General features: G+C 45.3%; 1 protein-coding gene and 1 non-coding gene across 2 annotated transcripts in view; both read right to left on the bottom strand.

Annotated features, from left to right (window-relative positions):
* The window catches only part of PARVA (parvin alpha), a 166080-nt gene that overhangs the window by 53595 nt on the left and 94284 nt on the right, over window positions 1-18201 (bottom strand). Inside the window, 3 exon segments of the mRNA XM_025459516.3 lie at window positions 10086-10188; window positions 12451-12521; window positions 12603-12692. Of these exon segments, the coding sequence (XP_025315301.1) occupies window positions 10086-10188; window positions 12451-12521; window positions 12603-12692 (264 nt within the window).
* Window positions 6866-6972, bottom strand: LOC112667994 (U6 spliceosomal RNA). The gene has a single exon (XR_003141375.1). It is a non-coding gene; the product is annotated as a U6 spliceosomal RNA (small nuclear RNA).

Genomic DNA, 18201 nt, shown 5'->3' with positions numbered 1-18201 from the left:
TTTGGTGTTCTCTGTGTTTCCTGGACCTGGATATCTGTTTTTTGTCCCCAGTTAGGGAAGTTTCCAGCTATTATTTCTTGAAGTTAAGTTTTGCCTCGTATCTCTCTCTTCTCCTTTTGGAACCCCTATTATGCAAATGTTATTATTCTTGATAATGAAGCATTCTCTTAACATATCCTCATTCTCTACAATTCTTTTTTTCCTTTTATTGTTTATCTTGAGGGCTTTCTACTACTCTGTCTTCCAGATCACTGCTCCATTTTTCTGCATCCTCTACTGTATTGTTGATTCCCTCTATGGTGTTTTTCTTTTCAGTTATTATTCAGCTCTGCTTAGTTATTTTTCATATTTTCTCTCTCTTTTGTTTAAGTTCCCCATGATTTAATTCACTCATTTCTCAAGTCCAGTGAGTAAAGTTTAGTAGGACCACTACTTTAAACTCTTCATCAGGTAAATTGCTTATCTCCATTTTGTTTAGCTGTTTTTCTGGAATTTTTTGTCTTTTTCTTTTGTTTGGATCATATTCCTTTTACTCTGATTCTCTGTGTTTCTTACAATATATTAGGTAGGTCAGGTATGCCTCCTGGTCTTGAAAATAGCAGTCTTCTGTAGAATGCATCCTGTGGTGTCTAGTAGCACAATCCTTCTAGTCACCAGAAACAGGTACTCCACGAGTGTCCTCCATGTGTGCTACATATGCCCTCCTGTTGCGGTTTGGATGCAACTGCTGCAGGCACACTGATGAGCAACAATTGCCCCTGGCATGGCTGGCTGCAACTATAGTGCAACTATAGTGGGTGTGATGGTGGGTGGGACAAGCTCCCCCCTCCCCGGGGAAGGAGTCGCTCTAGAGAGACACTGGTACGATCTGGGGCTGCCCCATGGGTGTGGTAGGAGCTGCAAGGTTACAAGGTAGATGGAAAGTGTCAGAACTGGTTTCTACAAATGCCCAGCTAGCTAGGCTGAAGGGGAATAAGAAAAATGAGGCCTGCCAGCACCTCTATTTTCAGAGAAAGCTCTTGCAGATACCTACCTCACTTTGGCACATGTCCTAAAGTTATTAATAATTCTCCTTGATGTATATCCCAGGCACTTTTGAAACTTCTATTTCTGTGCTGGGTCTCAGGTCAAGTGATACAGTGTGCTGGCCCTTTATGAGCAGAGGCTTAGCTTCCTACCACCTGCCCCCACCCCACTCTCTGCCCTGAGAATTAAACCCCAATGATTTTCAAACTAGACATTATGGGGACTTCATGGTATAGGTCCCCAGGGCCAGAGGTGATAGATTTGAGGCTTGGTTTCCTTACTCCTCGGGGAGGACATCGAGTGCCTGTAATATCCCTCCTGTATGTGGGTCATCACTGTTCCAAGGGTTTTCCAAGGGTCCCTCCTGTGTCTCCTCCCCTCCTATCCTTCTCAATGTGGCCTTCTCTTGAAGCCTTTAGTTGTGGAGATCTGCTCTGCAAGTCTCAGGTCATTTCAGAGTGAGCTGTATTACATATTAGTTGTTTCTTCAATGTGTCTGTGGGACGATACAGGCTCAGGATTCTTCTACTCTGCCATCTTCCTCTCTCCTTCCCATCTTGGGGCTTTTTAAAAAATAATTAATTAATTAATGTATGAGAGAGAGAGAGAACGGCAGAGGGAGAAGCAGGCCCCATGCCAGAAGCCCAATGTAGGACTCGATCCCGGGACTCCCAGATCACACCCTGGGCCAAAGGCAGGCGCTAAACCGCGGAGCCACCCAGGGATCCCTCCATCTTGGGGCTTTTAAAGCCACATAAGTAGTGTGAATCCTACTCCTAAATCTGTGTGGGTACAGACATTTGATAAAGAATTATCAAGGGCAGACTTTGTTGTTGTTTCATGTATATCCAAGGTGGGACATTTATCCTTACTGACTCTCTATAGGACGAGACTTTCTAGTATGCCCACTGGAATTGTTGCCCTTCAGAGATGCTTGGCATTATTCAGGAATCTCTGATTCAACTTCATCCAGGCTTTTTCTCTTGACCCTGCATGTGTGACCTATTAAGCCTTAGGCTACAGGCCATTAGGAATTAATACTTATTTTACTAGATTTACACTTCCTTCATTCTGGCATCAGAAGAACTTCCTTCCCTTCTATATCAGTTTAAAAATATTTTTAAAGTCACCCAGATTTTTAAAACATGCCAAGAGGATCTGTCTTAACACCTAGTTAGCCAATGTTGAACACTAAAATCTATTTCCTTTTCTTATTACATTAAGTAGTATATCCGAAACATAATGGTAGTGAGAGCCGTCATCTCTGACTTGTCCCTAATACCATGTCTTTGATATTTCACTATTTAATATATTCATTGTTTTCACCATCATATCTAGGTAGTTCCCTATTCTTATGGGTTTATGTGGGATAGCTGTTGAAATGTATCAAGTATTATTTGACATCTGATAGGTTACTTCACATCTGTTACTGAAATTTATATATAAAACCCTTGTATTTTTTTAAAATAGGGTTGATAATATATAAACATGGAAAAAATTCAAGCTGTGAAAATTACTAAGTCCCTTCTTCCCATTGTAGTTCCAGATTCCCTGGTTCCATTCTATAGAATTAATTGTGACTATTACCCTAAGATGTTCTCTACAAACTCAAGCATTAGAGGTGTCCCTCAACTCCCACACACAGTGACATACCATATGTACAGCTCTGCACTTCCACTTCATAAGAAATTTGAGAGAGCTTCTCTATTACTTATAAATAAAAAAATAAGAAGATCCTTTCTATCCTGGCCTCAAGCTGGGTGACCAGCTTGAGGCCAGAAAAATGCCTCCTCCAGTTTAAGAATAGCAGTACGCATTACCTGCAAGTGTTCTAGAATCAATGACTGTTAGAGCAGGAAGACCTTAGAGCGTGCTGTCCAAAAGAACTTACTGCTATGACAGAGATATTCATTTCTGCACTCTCTGAATGTAGTCACTAGACACACACAAGTGGCTATCAAGCATTTGAAGTGTAGCTGGTGTGACTAAGTACATACGTTTTTACTTTTGATTACTTTTAATAGCTACACGTGGCTAGTGGTACTGTATTAGCTCAGCTGTGAGGTTGTAGAGGCCATCATCCTGGTTTTACAGAAGAGTGACCTGAGCTGCAGAGAAATGTTGTAGTGGTAGAGCCAAGGTTGGAACTTAGTCTCCTGTCCTTCTCTTCATTCCTCTCTGTTTTCACAGTTTCTACTTCAGCCTACTTACTGTTGGGTGTGGGGAAGTGACTGTCAAAACCAATATGATCAAACCCTTCAAGATGTTGCTCTCCCTGGGATTCATGGGGCCATCCCCATTCAACATCCACCAGTTTCCTTTAGTTGCTTATTCCTTGTATCGCTAGGTTTTCTGGAAGCTTTTCCCCATCCATACAGCCCCCCCTCTAGTTTGACATCATCATTACAAGGAGATGCTGTGCTGGTACTTCCTCTACTGCTTCTAGATCATCTTCAAAAGCCCCATTTCTGATCATGTCACTTGGCTCACAGGCCATCAGCAGTTACTACTGCCACCCACCCAATGTAGTCTAAACTTCTTTGTTCAAGGTTGTCTATAATGCAGGCTCTTTCTCTTTCTCTAAATAAAAATTTTCATTTTAGAATGGTTTTTAGACTTATAGAAAAGCTAAAAACTATAGTTCAGACAGTTCCTTCATATTCTGAATCCAGTTTCACCCACTGTTAACAACTACTAAATTGACATTGGTACATGAATATTAACTCCATACTTTGGGTTTCACTAGTTTTCCCCTAATGTCCTTTTTCTGTTCACACCTACTCATCACTGTCACCTTTAGCATCCTCTATTCTTTTATAGGTTTTCAGACTTTCCTTGCTCTTCATGACCTTGACAGTTTTGAGGAGCACTGAGTTCTTCCTATATTTTTCTCAGTGTTAGACTGAGGTTATGGGTTGGGGAGGAAAACCACAGAAGTGAAGTGCTCTTTTCATTGTATCGTATCAAGGGTACATGCTATCAATGTGATTTATCATTGGTGATGTTAACTTTGATCACCTGGTCAAAGCAGGGTCTGTACCTTGTTTCTCTACTGCAGAGCTACTTGCCTTCCCCAGCTCCATACCATAATCATGGAAGCCAGTCACTAAAATGCAAACCACTCAAACTTTTACTTCTTTGAGGGGGTTGTAAATATGTGAATAATTTACAATTATTCAGTGGGAAAGAGTTGTCCCTTTTCTCTCATTTATTTAGCTATTTATATCAACATGAGCTTAGGGATATTGATTTTACACTTTGGACTATAACCCATTATTACTGTCATTCATTTATGTGCTCAAATTCTTCCACCATTAGCCAATGGGGCTGCTTTAGGTTGATCTTGAATACTTTCCCCACAGATACATATACTTTCTCAGACCCTCTTTTTGGCACAGCAAAATGCTCCAGTCCGAGAGTTTGCCAATTCTCCAAATACCCTGGTTTCTATTATTGGAGACTGGTGTAAGAAATCAAGGTCCAGGTGCTGGGTCTCATCTGTGTTAGCCACACGTCCTGCATAACTAATCTTGATGATCACCTTCCCATGCCCTCATTGTCTGCACAACATTCTGCCTCCATGGAAGTCAAGGGTGTACCAGCAGCTTTTTGTGCTAAAATGTTCTTTTCCCTCTACACCTGGTTGAAATTCTCCTTCCACAAGGCTACATTCAAAATGTCCCCTCTTTGAAGGTACCTTTCCTAAACTACTTGATATCCCACAGCCCTTTGTGCCCCTAGGCCATGAGTTACAGGGAGGCCCTGTGTTACAATGTATGTTACCCTGCAACATGTTTGCTTTTATATCCCTAAACTCAGCAGTTAGCATGTAGCAAATGAAATGGTTGTTGCTTAATGAATATTAATTGACAAGAGTAAGGTCGGTGTAAGACTAGGTAAGTAAGTAAGTAAGTAAGTGTAAGTAAGTAAGTAAGTAAGTGTAAGACTAGGTAAGTAAGTAAGTAAGGTCGGTGCTCTCTAGGGTCTATCAGGGACAAAGACAAACACACACACTAAAATTAAAAAAAAATTAAAAAAAACAAAAACCAACAAACCCTCCTCCAGAACCTTTATGCCCAGGGGACCTTTCTCTGTCACATGCTTGAAAAAAATACCCTGTTTCGGGCATATGCAATTGTGAAAACCAGAGGGAAGAGCCTTATGACTTTCATCCCTCTAAACAGGGGAGCACATGTTTAAAGATAAGAATCAGTAAAATAAAACATACCCTAAGGAAACTCACAGAGCTATCCTAAGTCAGGAAAGGTTATGTTCCCATGAAATGATTATCTAGTGTAGGCATTTTTCTAGAATCCTTCCTCTCCTGCCTCTCTCAGTCCTGTCTATTGCCTAGGTGTTGGGGATGCAAATACAGCAAGATTTTGTCCTGAGGTGTGGAGAGGGCTGGAGCTGTTGGTGTGAGAGATGTGAGAGGGTGGGGGTAGCATCAGAAAGAGGCAGGCCCGGATGGCCAGCATCTGCGTCTTCCCTGGTAGCAACACCAAAGGTACAGAGAAACAGCCAGGCTCATGAGGAGCAGCCTCTAAGGCAGAACACGTACCCTCTTATCTTCTGGATGATGTGGATGGCCCTTCCCAGACCTCCCTGGCTCACCTGAATGGTGCCCAGCACACTGTTAGTTTCTATCTCCGGCCCTATCTCCGTATGTCTCCTATTGGTTCTGCTTCTCTAGAACGCTGACTAATATACAATACAAAGTATAAAATAGGGTTGATAATTTCAATCATTTATTTAAATTTAAGGGAAAGCAAGATATTTGCATAATCTTAAATGATCTCCCTTGCCCCTCAATACATGGATTACTAAGAAAAATAGTGACTTCACAGTGAAGAAATCTGATAGGCCCCACCTTAACCAAGTGATCAGGGTTAACTTACCAGTAATAAGACCCGCTAACATCATGTACTCCCTGATAAGATACACTGAGGACCCGTCACTTCTGTGGCCTTCATCTAATCATCAGAAAACATCAGACAAACCCAAGTTGGGAGCCATTCTACAAAATAATCAGCCCTTTTTCAAAAGTGTCAAGGTCATGAAAGACGAGAAAGACAAAGACTGTCACAGGTTGGAGGGGACCTGACAACTGAATACAACATGGGATCCTGCATTAGATTCAAGAGCTGAAAAGGGACGTGAATGTAAAAAACTGGCGAAATCCAAATAAATTCTGTAACTTAGTTAAGTATCGCGCTAAGGTTGATTTCTTAGTTTTGTCCTTGTACTGTGGTCAGGTAAGACGTTAGCATTAGAGGGAACTGGGCTGGGGGGTCAGGAACTCTGTACTCTCTCTGAACCTCTAAGTCCAAAATTAGTTCAAATGAAAGTTAAAATCCCATTCACAAATGGCCTATTTAATATTAAGATAAATAGTAAACTCTAAAGAGGATCTGGAAGCTCTTAGAGGTCTACCAAAGGCAGGAAGCGGCACACCACAGAGAAAAGGATTTTTGGAGCCAGAGAAGCTAAGGTGGCAGCAGTGGGACTGGAAGATGGTGGAGAAAGCTCCAGCAACCTAGCACGTAGGAAGCCAGTTCATTCATTCATTCTTTCTTTTTTTTTCTTTCTTTCGAGCAAAATGGTGGTTTTATCAAAGCACAGGGACAGGACCTGTGGGCAGAAAGAGCTGCTGCCCTGGCCCTGCCCCTGTGATTAGATAATGCACAGTTGGGGGAGGTAAGCAAAAACAGAGATTTCAAAAGGATTTTCATATGCTAAGGAAGACCTATAAGATACTGGAGGTCTTGTCACTGTCAAGTTAAAGATTGCTTTTCCCTCTAGCAAGGCATTAACATCAAGACAATTGGAAACTTCCTGAAAAAATATGGAGCGCTTCATGAATTTGCGTGTCATCCTTGCACAGGGGCCATGCTAATCTTCTCCGTATAGTTCCAATTTTAGTATGTGTGCTGCTGAAGGGAGCTCGAGCCAGTACTTTCTAAGTGCTTTACACATACTACCTGGTTGAGAAATGGGATGTTTGACACATTACATATGGGAATATGGTGGTCATAATTTGGGACAGACTATGAGGGATGAAAGAGAAGGAGCAAGAGAGGATGACTCCCAGGTTTCTAATCGGAGCAACGGCAGTGTGGTTGTGACACCATGCATGGCTATGGAAAGCAGAATGTCTTTTGGTGAGGAGGGGGACGATAAGCAGCTTTTGGGATGGTTCCAAGGTGCCTGTGTGACACCCAGGTGGGTATGCCTAGAAAGCAGATCACCTTACAGGGGCACCTGGATGGCTCAGGCGGTTAAGTGTCTGCCTTCAGCTCAGGTCATGATCTCAGGGTCCTGGGATCGAGCCCCACATTGGGCTCCCTGCTGAGCAGGGAGCCTGCTCCTCCCACCTCCCTCTGCCTGCTGCTCCCCCTGCTTGTGCTGTCAAATAGATATTAAAAAGAAAAGATGTTATACCTTCAGAGAGTGATTATCAGAGAGGTGATGGCTGAAATGGAGAAGGAGGTGAAACACCCAGGAAGAGGATGTGAGAAAATAAGAGAAGGGGCCACCATTACACAGAGAAGAAAGGCAGATGAAATCGGGGAAGCGGGGTGTGTCAGAGGCAGAAGGGAACTGGGCATGAGATCCCAGGAACCTCCTGCCCTGGGGAAGGGGGGCCAGATGTTCAGTAGTGTCGGATGCCACAGCACAGGACGTCACCAGAATAGACATGATGACCTCAGAAGGGAAAGCCGGTGGAGGTGTGGGGTGGTACCCAGCTTGTACCTCAGCGGGGAATGATAAATGGTGGGGAAGCAGATACAGGGCCAAATATTCTTTTGAGAAACTTTGCTGGGAAAGAGGAAGATAGCAAAACAGCCAGAGGGGGAGTTGAGGTTAGAGGGTCCCCAAACTATCTCCAGACTGACTCTTCCCAGGAGCTACTGAGGCATATTTTTACCAGTAAACCAGTTCTCTCCAGCTGGCTAGCCTGCCTATATAGCTTTTTAATATGTGTGCCCAGCCATCGACCTACAAAGGGTCTAAACTTAGGTTGACAAAAAGCATCATCACCTTTTCAGCAGGAAGGCTGGGATCTGAAATAATCGAATGTGACTGCTCTGTGCCTGACTCGGGGCCACACGGACGCGATGTTGGGCGGTTCTGGAACCATTCACAGCAGCGAGATTACCTCATGACCATGTTCCATCACTCCATGGCCACGTTCCACCCTTGCCTTGAAAGCCCCACACAGAGCATCTCGAGACACTTTCAGATCCCAACCAGAAATCTGCGGGGGGAGTTAAAAGCCGCAGTCGCAGAAGGAGATGCTCAGTTGAGGCTCACGGCTTTTCCACACGGACACGTGCCAAAGCCTTTTCCTCTCTGTGTTCAATTGTGTTTACAAGCCTTTAAATATTAAACACCCACTAATATTGATGTTTGGGTACCAAATCAGTTTAGCTTCCTGGAAATTACTAGAATTTATATCATTCGTTCATTTAATACACATTGATTAAGTGCCAGGCAATATGTGCAGGCAAACTGGAGAAGCCTGGATAAATGAGTATGAGGTGGTGTTCCTGCCCTCGAGAAACCCACAGACATTTACCTAATAACACAACAAGGGTATTCACAAAAATAATAAAGTCAGGGCGCCTGGGTGGCTCAGTGGTTGAGCATCTGCCTTTGGCTCAGAGCATGATCCTGGGGTCCTGGGATCGAGTCCTGCATCAGGCTCCCCACAGGGAGCCTACTTCTCCCTCTGCCTGTGTCTCTGCATCTCTCACTCTGTCTCTCATGAATGAATGAATAAAATCTTTAAAAAAATAAAGCTAGTACTAATGAAAATGATGAAAGATATTGATGGGACACTCACTGTGTGTCAGGCACGATACTCAGCACCTTACATTACAAAAACCACACGTGTGAAGGTGTCTGGATCTGAGGTTGAGAAGACAGCTGGTAGTGGCTGTGGATATGTCTGAATGTGGTGCCATGGGGCCTGCCTGGGTCCCCCTAGTAGGGGAGGGCAAGAACTGGCAAGACTAGACTTGAGTCTGGAGGAGGCTCCTCTGCTGGTGCCGTGCGAGTGGGCTGGGGCCAGTGAGAGGGGAGGCACAGAGGTGAGGTCGGAAGCTGTTTCAGTAGTGCCAACAAGGGAAGGTGGCAGGGAGACAATGGGTGCAAGAAGAAATGCACCCTGGAGGCCTCCCACCTCTCTGGAAGTGGCAAGAAAGAGGGAGAAGGGGTTCTATTAACTCAGAGGTCAAGGAGTATCTTGGGAAAAGTAGATGAGCTTTGTGTGAGGTGCACACAGCTGAGTGGACAGCTAGGAATGAAAGTCTAGAATCTGGAGCAGAGGTTTGGGACAAGAGAGAAAATGGGGAGCAGTTGAGGAAAGTTCAAACTAATTCAGGCTGAACTTGGCCTTTCAACACCGAGATCACCCCTGAATTCACCTTTCTTTCCCCGGAGGCCTTATATTTTTCATGGGAACACTGTGAATGGACACACACCTTCCCAGACATAACACATCTAGACACGCAGAGGCCGAACATCACAGAGGCACAGGCTCCCACATACTTGCACCTGACCTAGAGAGGGTACACAGAGGAACCCATACACACAGGTCCATGGATCACAGAAGTACACATCCATGCACACAAACACACACTCATATAGACACACACACACACCCACAGGTGACAGAGGTATACAAACATATACTTACACACACACACACACACACGTAAATATACCTACAGAGGCCACAAATACACAACTTTCTGGAGAGGGTAAGGCATGTTTTCCAGTATTCACTGGAATCTTCATCTCCCCAGCTGATGGCCTTCGACTGCTAGGAGCAACAGCCCCATGTGGTCATTGAACTCCCTCTGCCATTCATTCGTGTAAAACAGATTCCAGAAGGACACCTCTACGCCCCACCGGTCTGTATCCCACACTCTACACATCTACAGTCCACTGCACACGAGCTGCTGTAAACTGAGAACAAGCCCCTAACTAGGAGTCGGTGAGCCATCCACCTGCAGATCAAAGATCTCCACCGCAACACTCAACCCCCTTCTCACCAAAGAGCTTCTGCAGGACTTGTCCGTCATATAAATCTTCAGCCAGGTCTTTGACAATGATTCTTTCTCCGACAAGCACGTCATTAATCCAGTCAATTAATACCTACCGGGGAGAGAGATCGAATAAGAGAAAAGTCATTCGTATTTTCCTATAGATTAGCTTTCTTATCCTGGACAGTTAAAATCTAAATGAGCTTCCGATTTGGAAAGCAGAACTGGCCCCTGTGATTCAGTATGTGGTCACAACATGGTGTGAGCCCTGGGGACCCTGTTCTTTTTCTGGTGCAAGAGCTTCCAGTGCTGGTGACACCTGTTAGCAGTGTCTCTGTTAATATCTTGTGGCCCCTTACCATCCCTTACCCCAATGGCAAGCTACATTCACACGGTGTTTGGGGGTAAGGGATGTACCAGGCAATGGTATGGAGGTCTATAAACTGGGGTTAGTTACCCACTAACTGATTTGTGTAGCTCTGTCATCTAGGAGCCTCTGTGCATGTCCACAATCTATGAATCTAAGGCAGGCCAGTTTCTGCTCTGAGCCTCTGATTGCCCACCTCCAAAATGGAGGAGGAAGATACTTCCCAGTTCAGATAGCAGAAAAGAATTACGTATGGCAAAGGCCAAAAGATTGGTGGAGGTACATCTTACGAATGAATAAAGCTCTCCCTCATTATGACACTCGGCCAGGTGGTTACTGTCACCCCCATGCTCAGGAGGGGAGATCACACACAGAAGTGAACATATTTGCCAAGGTCACATCGTGGATCATGGACAGACACAGGAACCGAACTCTCCATCCCCCTCTAAGGGACTGATCTCCTGGCCCCAAGCTACCTCTCCGTGGGGCCAGTGCGGTCTCCTCTCTCGTGTCTCTCTTAGCGGCTGCCATTACCTGAGCACCCTCTGCACCAAGCACCGAGCGGAGCCATTCCATGGGGCATCTCGTAGAGTTAATCTGCACAATACCTCTGAGAGGGACAGATCATTCACTTCATTTTTTCAGATAAGGAAACTGTAGCTGGTCCAAGTCCATTGCTCTCTGTTTTAAATTTTTTCAGCTCATTTGCTTATTATATTATTTATATACAGTAAAATTAACTGATATTAACTGATATTAAAGCTATGGTTTGGTGAGTTTTGGTCATTTATGTAACCACCACAACCAAGATACAGAGCAATTTCCTCAGCATAAGAAGGTTCCTCTGGGATCTTTGGGCTCTGTCCCCTCCCCTGAGGACAGGCCTCAGGCAACTACCTACAATTTTGGAGTAGTTGCCTGAGGAGTCACACGGAACATCACCCTTTGCATTTGACTCCTTTGAGTATAAACAGATTCCCTTTATAACAGGGGCAGTAGCTGGGCTGGGTTCCCACACCTGGGTGGAGCCTGGGGCCTTCACAGTACATTGTTCTACATTGTTCTACTGTCCATAGGATCTTCCCTCCTTACCCTTCTCTCCTTCCCTCCCTCCAGCCAGCCATTTCCATCTATCCCCACCCATCCAGCATTTAGGAATAGCTGCTCCATGTCACATTCTGTGCTGGATCCTGGGGGTACAATGATGCAAAAAGAGTCTCCTGAGCACCTCACCATTTAGTGAAGGAGATAGAAGGGTTTGAGTAGTGGTGACCAGTCATCAGACTCTAATAGGGACAGCTAGAGAGGCAGCTAGAGTATGAGACCCCAAATACCACCACCCTCAGGAGCATGGGCCTCAACCTTCAGTTGGTAGGAATCTATACACAGGGTTTGAGTAGGAAAATGATGGATCCGGTTCACATTTTGAACGAACCACTCTGGCATCCAGTGCCTTTCTGTCTTGTTTTGAGGGCAGGTTGGAGAAGCTGAAGAAGAAAAACAGAGGATGAGGAATCCAAAGGGGGATGGCATGGACATTTTGCAGGGGATGAGTACCCGCCAGCCCCTATGGCAGGCACAACGTACACTACTTCATTTAATCTCATCTACTTCTGCTTGAATTCCATCTCCTCTCCTCAGCTGTGACCAAACACAAACCACTGGCTTTTCTAAGACTCATTTGCCTCATGGGTAAGTGGGGAGGATATGCAGTCCCACTTGCAGGATGCCTTCGAGGGTCCCTGAGAAAAGCAGTGGGAAGACTGTATGAACTCTAAGACCCTGGCACGTGTGAGCTCATCTGTGCTAACTTCTCCAGCGCTTGTGACCAACACCATTTGTGGGGCAGCACCCATGTCCCATCTTTGCTAAATTTGAGTTGTCCACCTGCGGGACCATGACTGCCCAGGACTCCCAGTTCACTCGGCAGTGGCTTCGGTGCAGGCCGCCCAGAGCAGGGGCTCTACAGATGCTGGTTGAGCCTGGGGCAGGCTAATTTCTTCTTACCTTCATCAGTTCTTGCAGTTTGGGGTCACTGCGGGAGTTTGGGTCCACCATCGTCCGCACTTCATTCTCCTCTTTAAAAGAAAAAGGCAGTCAGTGGGGGTGGCTCTGCTGGAAGGCATGAGGGTAACCCAGAGAACAAGAGACCCAGTTACCCAGCATGGTGTCCTCCGGGTCCAGCTCGAAGGGGATCGGGCTGAGGGGCAGGTTGATGGCGTTCATGCCTTCCTCCTGAAGCTCTGATACTGCAGGGAGAACAGAGGCAGGGTCACACTGTGCCCATGGATGACAAGCGTGTTGGAGATTGCCATTCCTGAAACCACTGAGGTTACGTGTGACAGCTGTTACTCAGCCTGCAGGAGATTCCCTGCCTCTCCCCGTGAAGAGGACCGAGCAGGCCCCTTCATGGCCCCTCTTCCAACTATCACCTCACTCTCTTTTCTGGGGGACACAGAGGGGCCGCTGCTTGTTCCCAGACAGGAGCTCAGGATAAACACAAGTGAGGTGGGCACTGCCCTCTCAGATCCCTGCCTGCCCCTCCCCTTCCAGGGCTTGCTGTCCGGTGCACGTTGGGTGCCCAGTAACCACTGGGGTGAACAAGGTCACCAAAGCCAAGGCTACATTTCCATTGTAAGCCATTGCCATCCTTGGAGCAACCCTCCTCCGCCTTCTCTCCTTGTTTGGCTTCCCTGAGTATTTTTCTGATGAGGATAATCTCTTCTCACTCCACCCTACCCCAGCCTGCTGTTCTCGAGAATGCCTCAATCCAGCCTCTTTCTGGGCTCCGGTCCTGTCCTTCAGCCCTAATGAGTTGGGGGCCTCCCCTCGCAAGTCCACTTCCTCAACTGAACGTCAAGAGCTCCACTGGCTGGCCAGCGAGTCCTTTCACTGTTTTCAAATCCTAGAAATCTACAATTCCACTTTCCTCAAAGAAAAAAACAGAAAGAGGTCAATGGCCACTAAAGACTTCCAGCCTGCTCCCCTCTATGTGTCCCCTCCCGCCCCCCGGAAATGAAGCCTTAGGGAAAAACAAATCCCTACCACAAAACCACTGTGTGACGGGCACTTGCTGGGCACTGACCTTGGATCACCTCCCTCTAAAATCAGTGACTGAAATCTCCTCACCTCCATTCACTTCCAGTTTGGATAATTACTTTTCACCAATTAAGCACAGAAAGACCATTTTCTCTGAAGGCACTGGTCACCAAGGGCTCTCAAAGAGCTAATATGGCAGCAGCCATCAACCTTAATAGAAGCAATGTCCCATCTTTCCAATTTTATTTATTTATTTTTTTATGGACTCTGGCCTCCTCGACTGCCAGCATATACTTGCAAGAACTCTTGAGCCCAAGGCAGCCACTTACAAAGAGTCCTTTCATATTAGCAAACTCACTGATGTTTGCAGTTGGACTGGGAACGAGATTGCCTAACAAAGAGAGTGAAACACACTCTACCCTAAAGAGACACAACTTGCATTATGAAGCTGGTATTTAGTCCTGTCGCTGTGGGCTCTTGACATTCACATGGGATATCAGCCAGTCACGGTCTTGAATCTGCAAATTCACAGACACCCACCACTCTCTGCCATTCTCCCCATGAAGCACGGCTGAAAAATAAAAGCCACACCTTCAAGGCTGAAATGATTCTAATAAGCAGAGGGTCGCATTTGCTTTCTAGTGGAAAACAATGGACTCCTGTGGTTGCATTAGACTCCTACAATTTCTTCCACGATTCCTCTTCAGACTAGCAGTCTGCTTTCTTTTCCAGGCTGTTTCTCCCAAAGCGGCAAGATTTCCACCCCAGAACAAGCACTGCTGTGCAAGCACTGGGCAGTGGAGGTATGTCATGCTTAAATGGGGGTGCGAGGCTGGGTGTACTGGCTGGTAAAGATGCCAGCTCCTGCCCAGAACCTTCTCTACTGACAGTCCACCTCCGGTCTGCACTATCAGTACAGTAGCCTCCAGCCGCATGAGGCTATGCACATTTAAATGAATTAAAAATTCGGTTTCTCTGTTGTACCAACCACACTGCAAGTGTTCACTGACCCACAGGTGGCTCGTGGCTACCATGCCAGACACCACAGATGTAACGCTGTCCATCATTACCAGAAATTCAATTGGATGGTGTTGTCCTGGTTGAGTCCATATACCCAAAGGCTGATGATGTCCACATTTAAATCTCACTCGGCCTGACCCCAAGCTCCAGGCTTACCTGATGTCTCCTTGTTTGTCCATTATTAGAGACCTCAAATGTATACATCCGAAACATAATGATTGTCAACACCCTCACCCCCACCATAACATCACTAAAACAAGACCGTCATTTCCCGGTTCTTCTCTTCTTCAGGAAATGGCATCACCATTTATATAATGGTTTAAGCCAAAATCCAAAAAAACCACCCTTAACTTCTCCTTCTTCCTCATGTTTTGCATCTAATACATTGGCAAGTTTTGCGGGCTCCACCTCTAAACCAGGATCCAATGCCAACCACTTCTCACCGTCTTCACCACCACATCCTGGGTCAGGCCACCATTATCTTTCACCTGGACAACCAGAATCACCTTCTAACCGGTCTACTGCTTTCCGAAGCATCTTCCCCACCCCTGTCTCCTTCCCACTGCAGAGTCAGGATGATCTAGAAGGATGTAAATAGCATCATACATTCTTCTGCTTTAGGCTCTCCTTGGCTTCCCATTACAATCAGAATAAAGCTTAAACTCCTTACTCACACCTACAAGGCCTTCTGATTAGCCCCCTGCTCCCTCCCATGTTATATTTTCTTCAGAACACTCATCACAATCTGAAATAACAATTTTTAAAAAGATTTTATTTATTTATTCACAAGAGACACAGAGAGAGGCAGAGACACAGGCAGAGGGAGAAGCAGGCTCCAAGCAGAGCCCGATGCAGGACTTGATTCCAGAACTCTAAGATCACGTCCTGAGCGGAAGGCAGGCGCTCAGCTGCTGAGCCACCCAGGCATCCCTGAAATAATTATTAATCATATGTCTGTTGTCTATTCCCCCGTGCCAGAAAATAAACTGTGGGAAGACTGGCACTTTTTCTATTTTGTTCACTATTAGATCCCCAAAGAGGAGCCAGAGTGCCTACATTCAAAGCCATGATCTACTAGCTCTGTGACCTCAGTCAAGTTCATTAACTTCTTATACCTCAGTTTTCCCAACTGCAAAATGGGAGTGATAATATTACCTTACCTCCTAGGATTGGTGAGGTTAAATGAGTTAATATATATTAAGGACTTAGACGAGTGCCGGGGACTTGGTAAGAATTGTGTAAATATATTATGTGGGGCACCTGAGTGGCTCAGTCAGTTGAATTTTTGAATCGAAATTTGGGCTCAGGGCACGATCTCAGTTATGAGATCATGCCCTCAGTTATGCTCCCTGTGTCAGCAGGGAGTCTGCCTCTCTCTCTCTCTCTCCGCTCCTCTTCCTCCTCTTCTGCCTCTCCCCACTGCTCGCATGCACTAAAACAAATAAATATCTCTTTAAAAAATTAAAAAACTATTTTTTGAGTAAATGAATAACCCAAACCATTAAGACCACCGTTCAACTATACAGGTTAAGAATTGAGCCAGAGTCTGCCAAAGCAGTGCAGAGGATGCAAAGAAAGATTCCAGCTTGTTCTTGGAGGGGGGGGGGGATAAATTTTGGCCTGACCCTGTGTGCACATGTGTGTGCTTATACTTTGTAAGCAGAGAAAAGCCGCATCTGTTCCAAGACTGTTGTGCATGCGGCCAGAGCCAATTTGTGACTATGGAGATATTTACACCTCTAAAATGTGACTTGAAATGTAATATTTGCAAGGCCTCCTAAAGGTGGGTCTGAACAGGATCTTTTTTATGTGTACATCATTGTTAAAATGTTTTCAGATGAAAAACCCCCAGTCAGAAACACTCCCCTCTACCCTGCCTCTTTAATTCACTCACAGAGACATAACAAACCCTAGAAGAAAGGCTGAGATATGTTTGCAATTGGAAATGTGTTTTTTTTTTTTTTTTCAGGAAATGATTTGGTACAGGAACATCATTCCCATCCCATTAACTGCTGACTCTGAGCCAACTGTTTGTAAAAGTGAATATGCAAACTGCCCAGTTCAGGCCTGGCCCCTGCCCCATGGGGCCGCATTAGTGGCCACTTTCCCAAAACAGCCCGCCTGCTTTGGAGGCTTCATTTCTATTAAACCCAAGCAGGACCCAGCAGAAGCCCCACGCCAATCCCTGTGCTCTGAAAGAGAAAAGAGCTGCAATTGAATTTTCTCGGCACAGAATAGGAATATGATGTTTATCCCTTGAACCTCCACTAACAATCTAAAACTAGGTCTGAATGTGCAGCCCTTGGTGTCTCGCAGTGCCATTAGTCATAACTTAATAAACAGATTAAATGCCCAGCTGAAGGTCGAGCTCGGGAAAGCAGGGTGATTGCCTCAACTCCTGCCTGAAGTGCTTGCCATCAGAAAGGGGGCTTTGGCTTTTCCGGGAAATGCAGGCTGACTCTGGGTCCAGCTGCGCCACAGAGAAAGTACAAGGATGGGCTTTGGAGTTGAAAAGAGCTGGATTTGAATCCAACTTCTATTTTTATCAGCGGTGGGACCTTAAGGAAGCAATTTAACCTCCCTGAAACTCAGTCTAAAACAGTTCTCTACAAAACAATGTTGTAGCTGACACTGCTGGCTTCCTAACTAATATTTATTTTACTCTTTTTTCCTGCTCAAAGACCCCTCAGTTTGTTTCGGTGTACACTTCTCCCTCCTAAGTTCGAGGGGGAGATCCTGATTGGTTTAAGCTAATCATGATCATCTTAATTCCCTTGGTAGTGACTGAATCAAGCACTGCCCTGTGATACAATGAGCAGTGAGAAAAAATTTCTAGAAGCCTCTAATAGTTTTCCTTCATTTTAAAGGAAGGCCCAAAGAAGAAAAGGTATCTTTTTCCTTCTCATCATTATTATGTCGGGATGCTATGCCTGGGTTTGCTGCAGCCATTTTGTGGCCATGAGGTGAGCTAGCCCAAATCCAAAGAAGAAACTAATATGCTAGGATTGGTAGAGAAAAAAAACAGGGGTTCTTGTTGATACTGTTGGGCCACCATCCCTGGAACCACTCCAGCTTTATGTGTCCTGTTATAAGAGATATAATCAGCTCCTTATTTTTTTTTTAAAAGATTTTATTTATTCATGAAAGACATAGAGAGAGAGAGGCAGAGACACAGGCAGGGGGAGAAGCAGACTCCATGCAGGGAGCCTCACGTGGGACTCGATCCCAGGACTCCAGGATCATGCCTTGGGCCAAAGGCAGGCGCTAAACTGCTGAGCCACCCAGGGATCCCTCCCTTATTGTTTAAGCTAGTTGAGTTGGCATATTCTGGGGCTTGGAGCTCAAACACCCTATTTAATACACAGGACACCAGGATTATAAAGTTGATAGATGAATAGCATAAGTCTACAATGAATGATAATTTTCTTTTCCTTTTTTTCCATGAGAAACGGAATAGCTGCAGGCATCTCTTATACTTCAGAATACATACAGGGATCCAAAGAATACCACAGGGACAACAAGAATGGAGAGAAGGACAGACAGAGGTTTTGCAAATTACAAAAGGGTCCATTTATGCAAAGCCAGTAATTTCATTCATTCAACTAGTAAACATCACTAGGCACCTCTTCTGAAGCTGACCTCATGCCAGCATTGGGAATATAGGCCTGGGAAATAGGGATCTGCCTCACTCTGCTCACA

The sequence above is a fragment of the Canis lupus genome, chromosome 21 (assembly GCF_003254725.2).
Source record: "Canis lupus dingo isolate Sandy chromosome 21, ASM325472v2, whole genome shotgun sequence".
NCBI lineage: Eukaryota > Metazoa > Chordata > Mammalia > Carnivora > Canidae > Canis > Canis lupus.
This window is presented reverse-complemented; position numbering and strand designations above follow the sequence as displayed.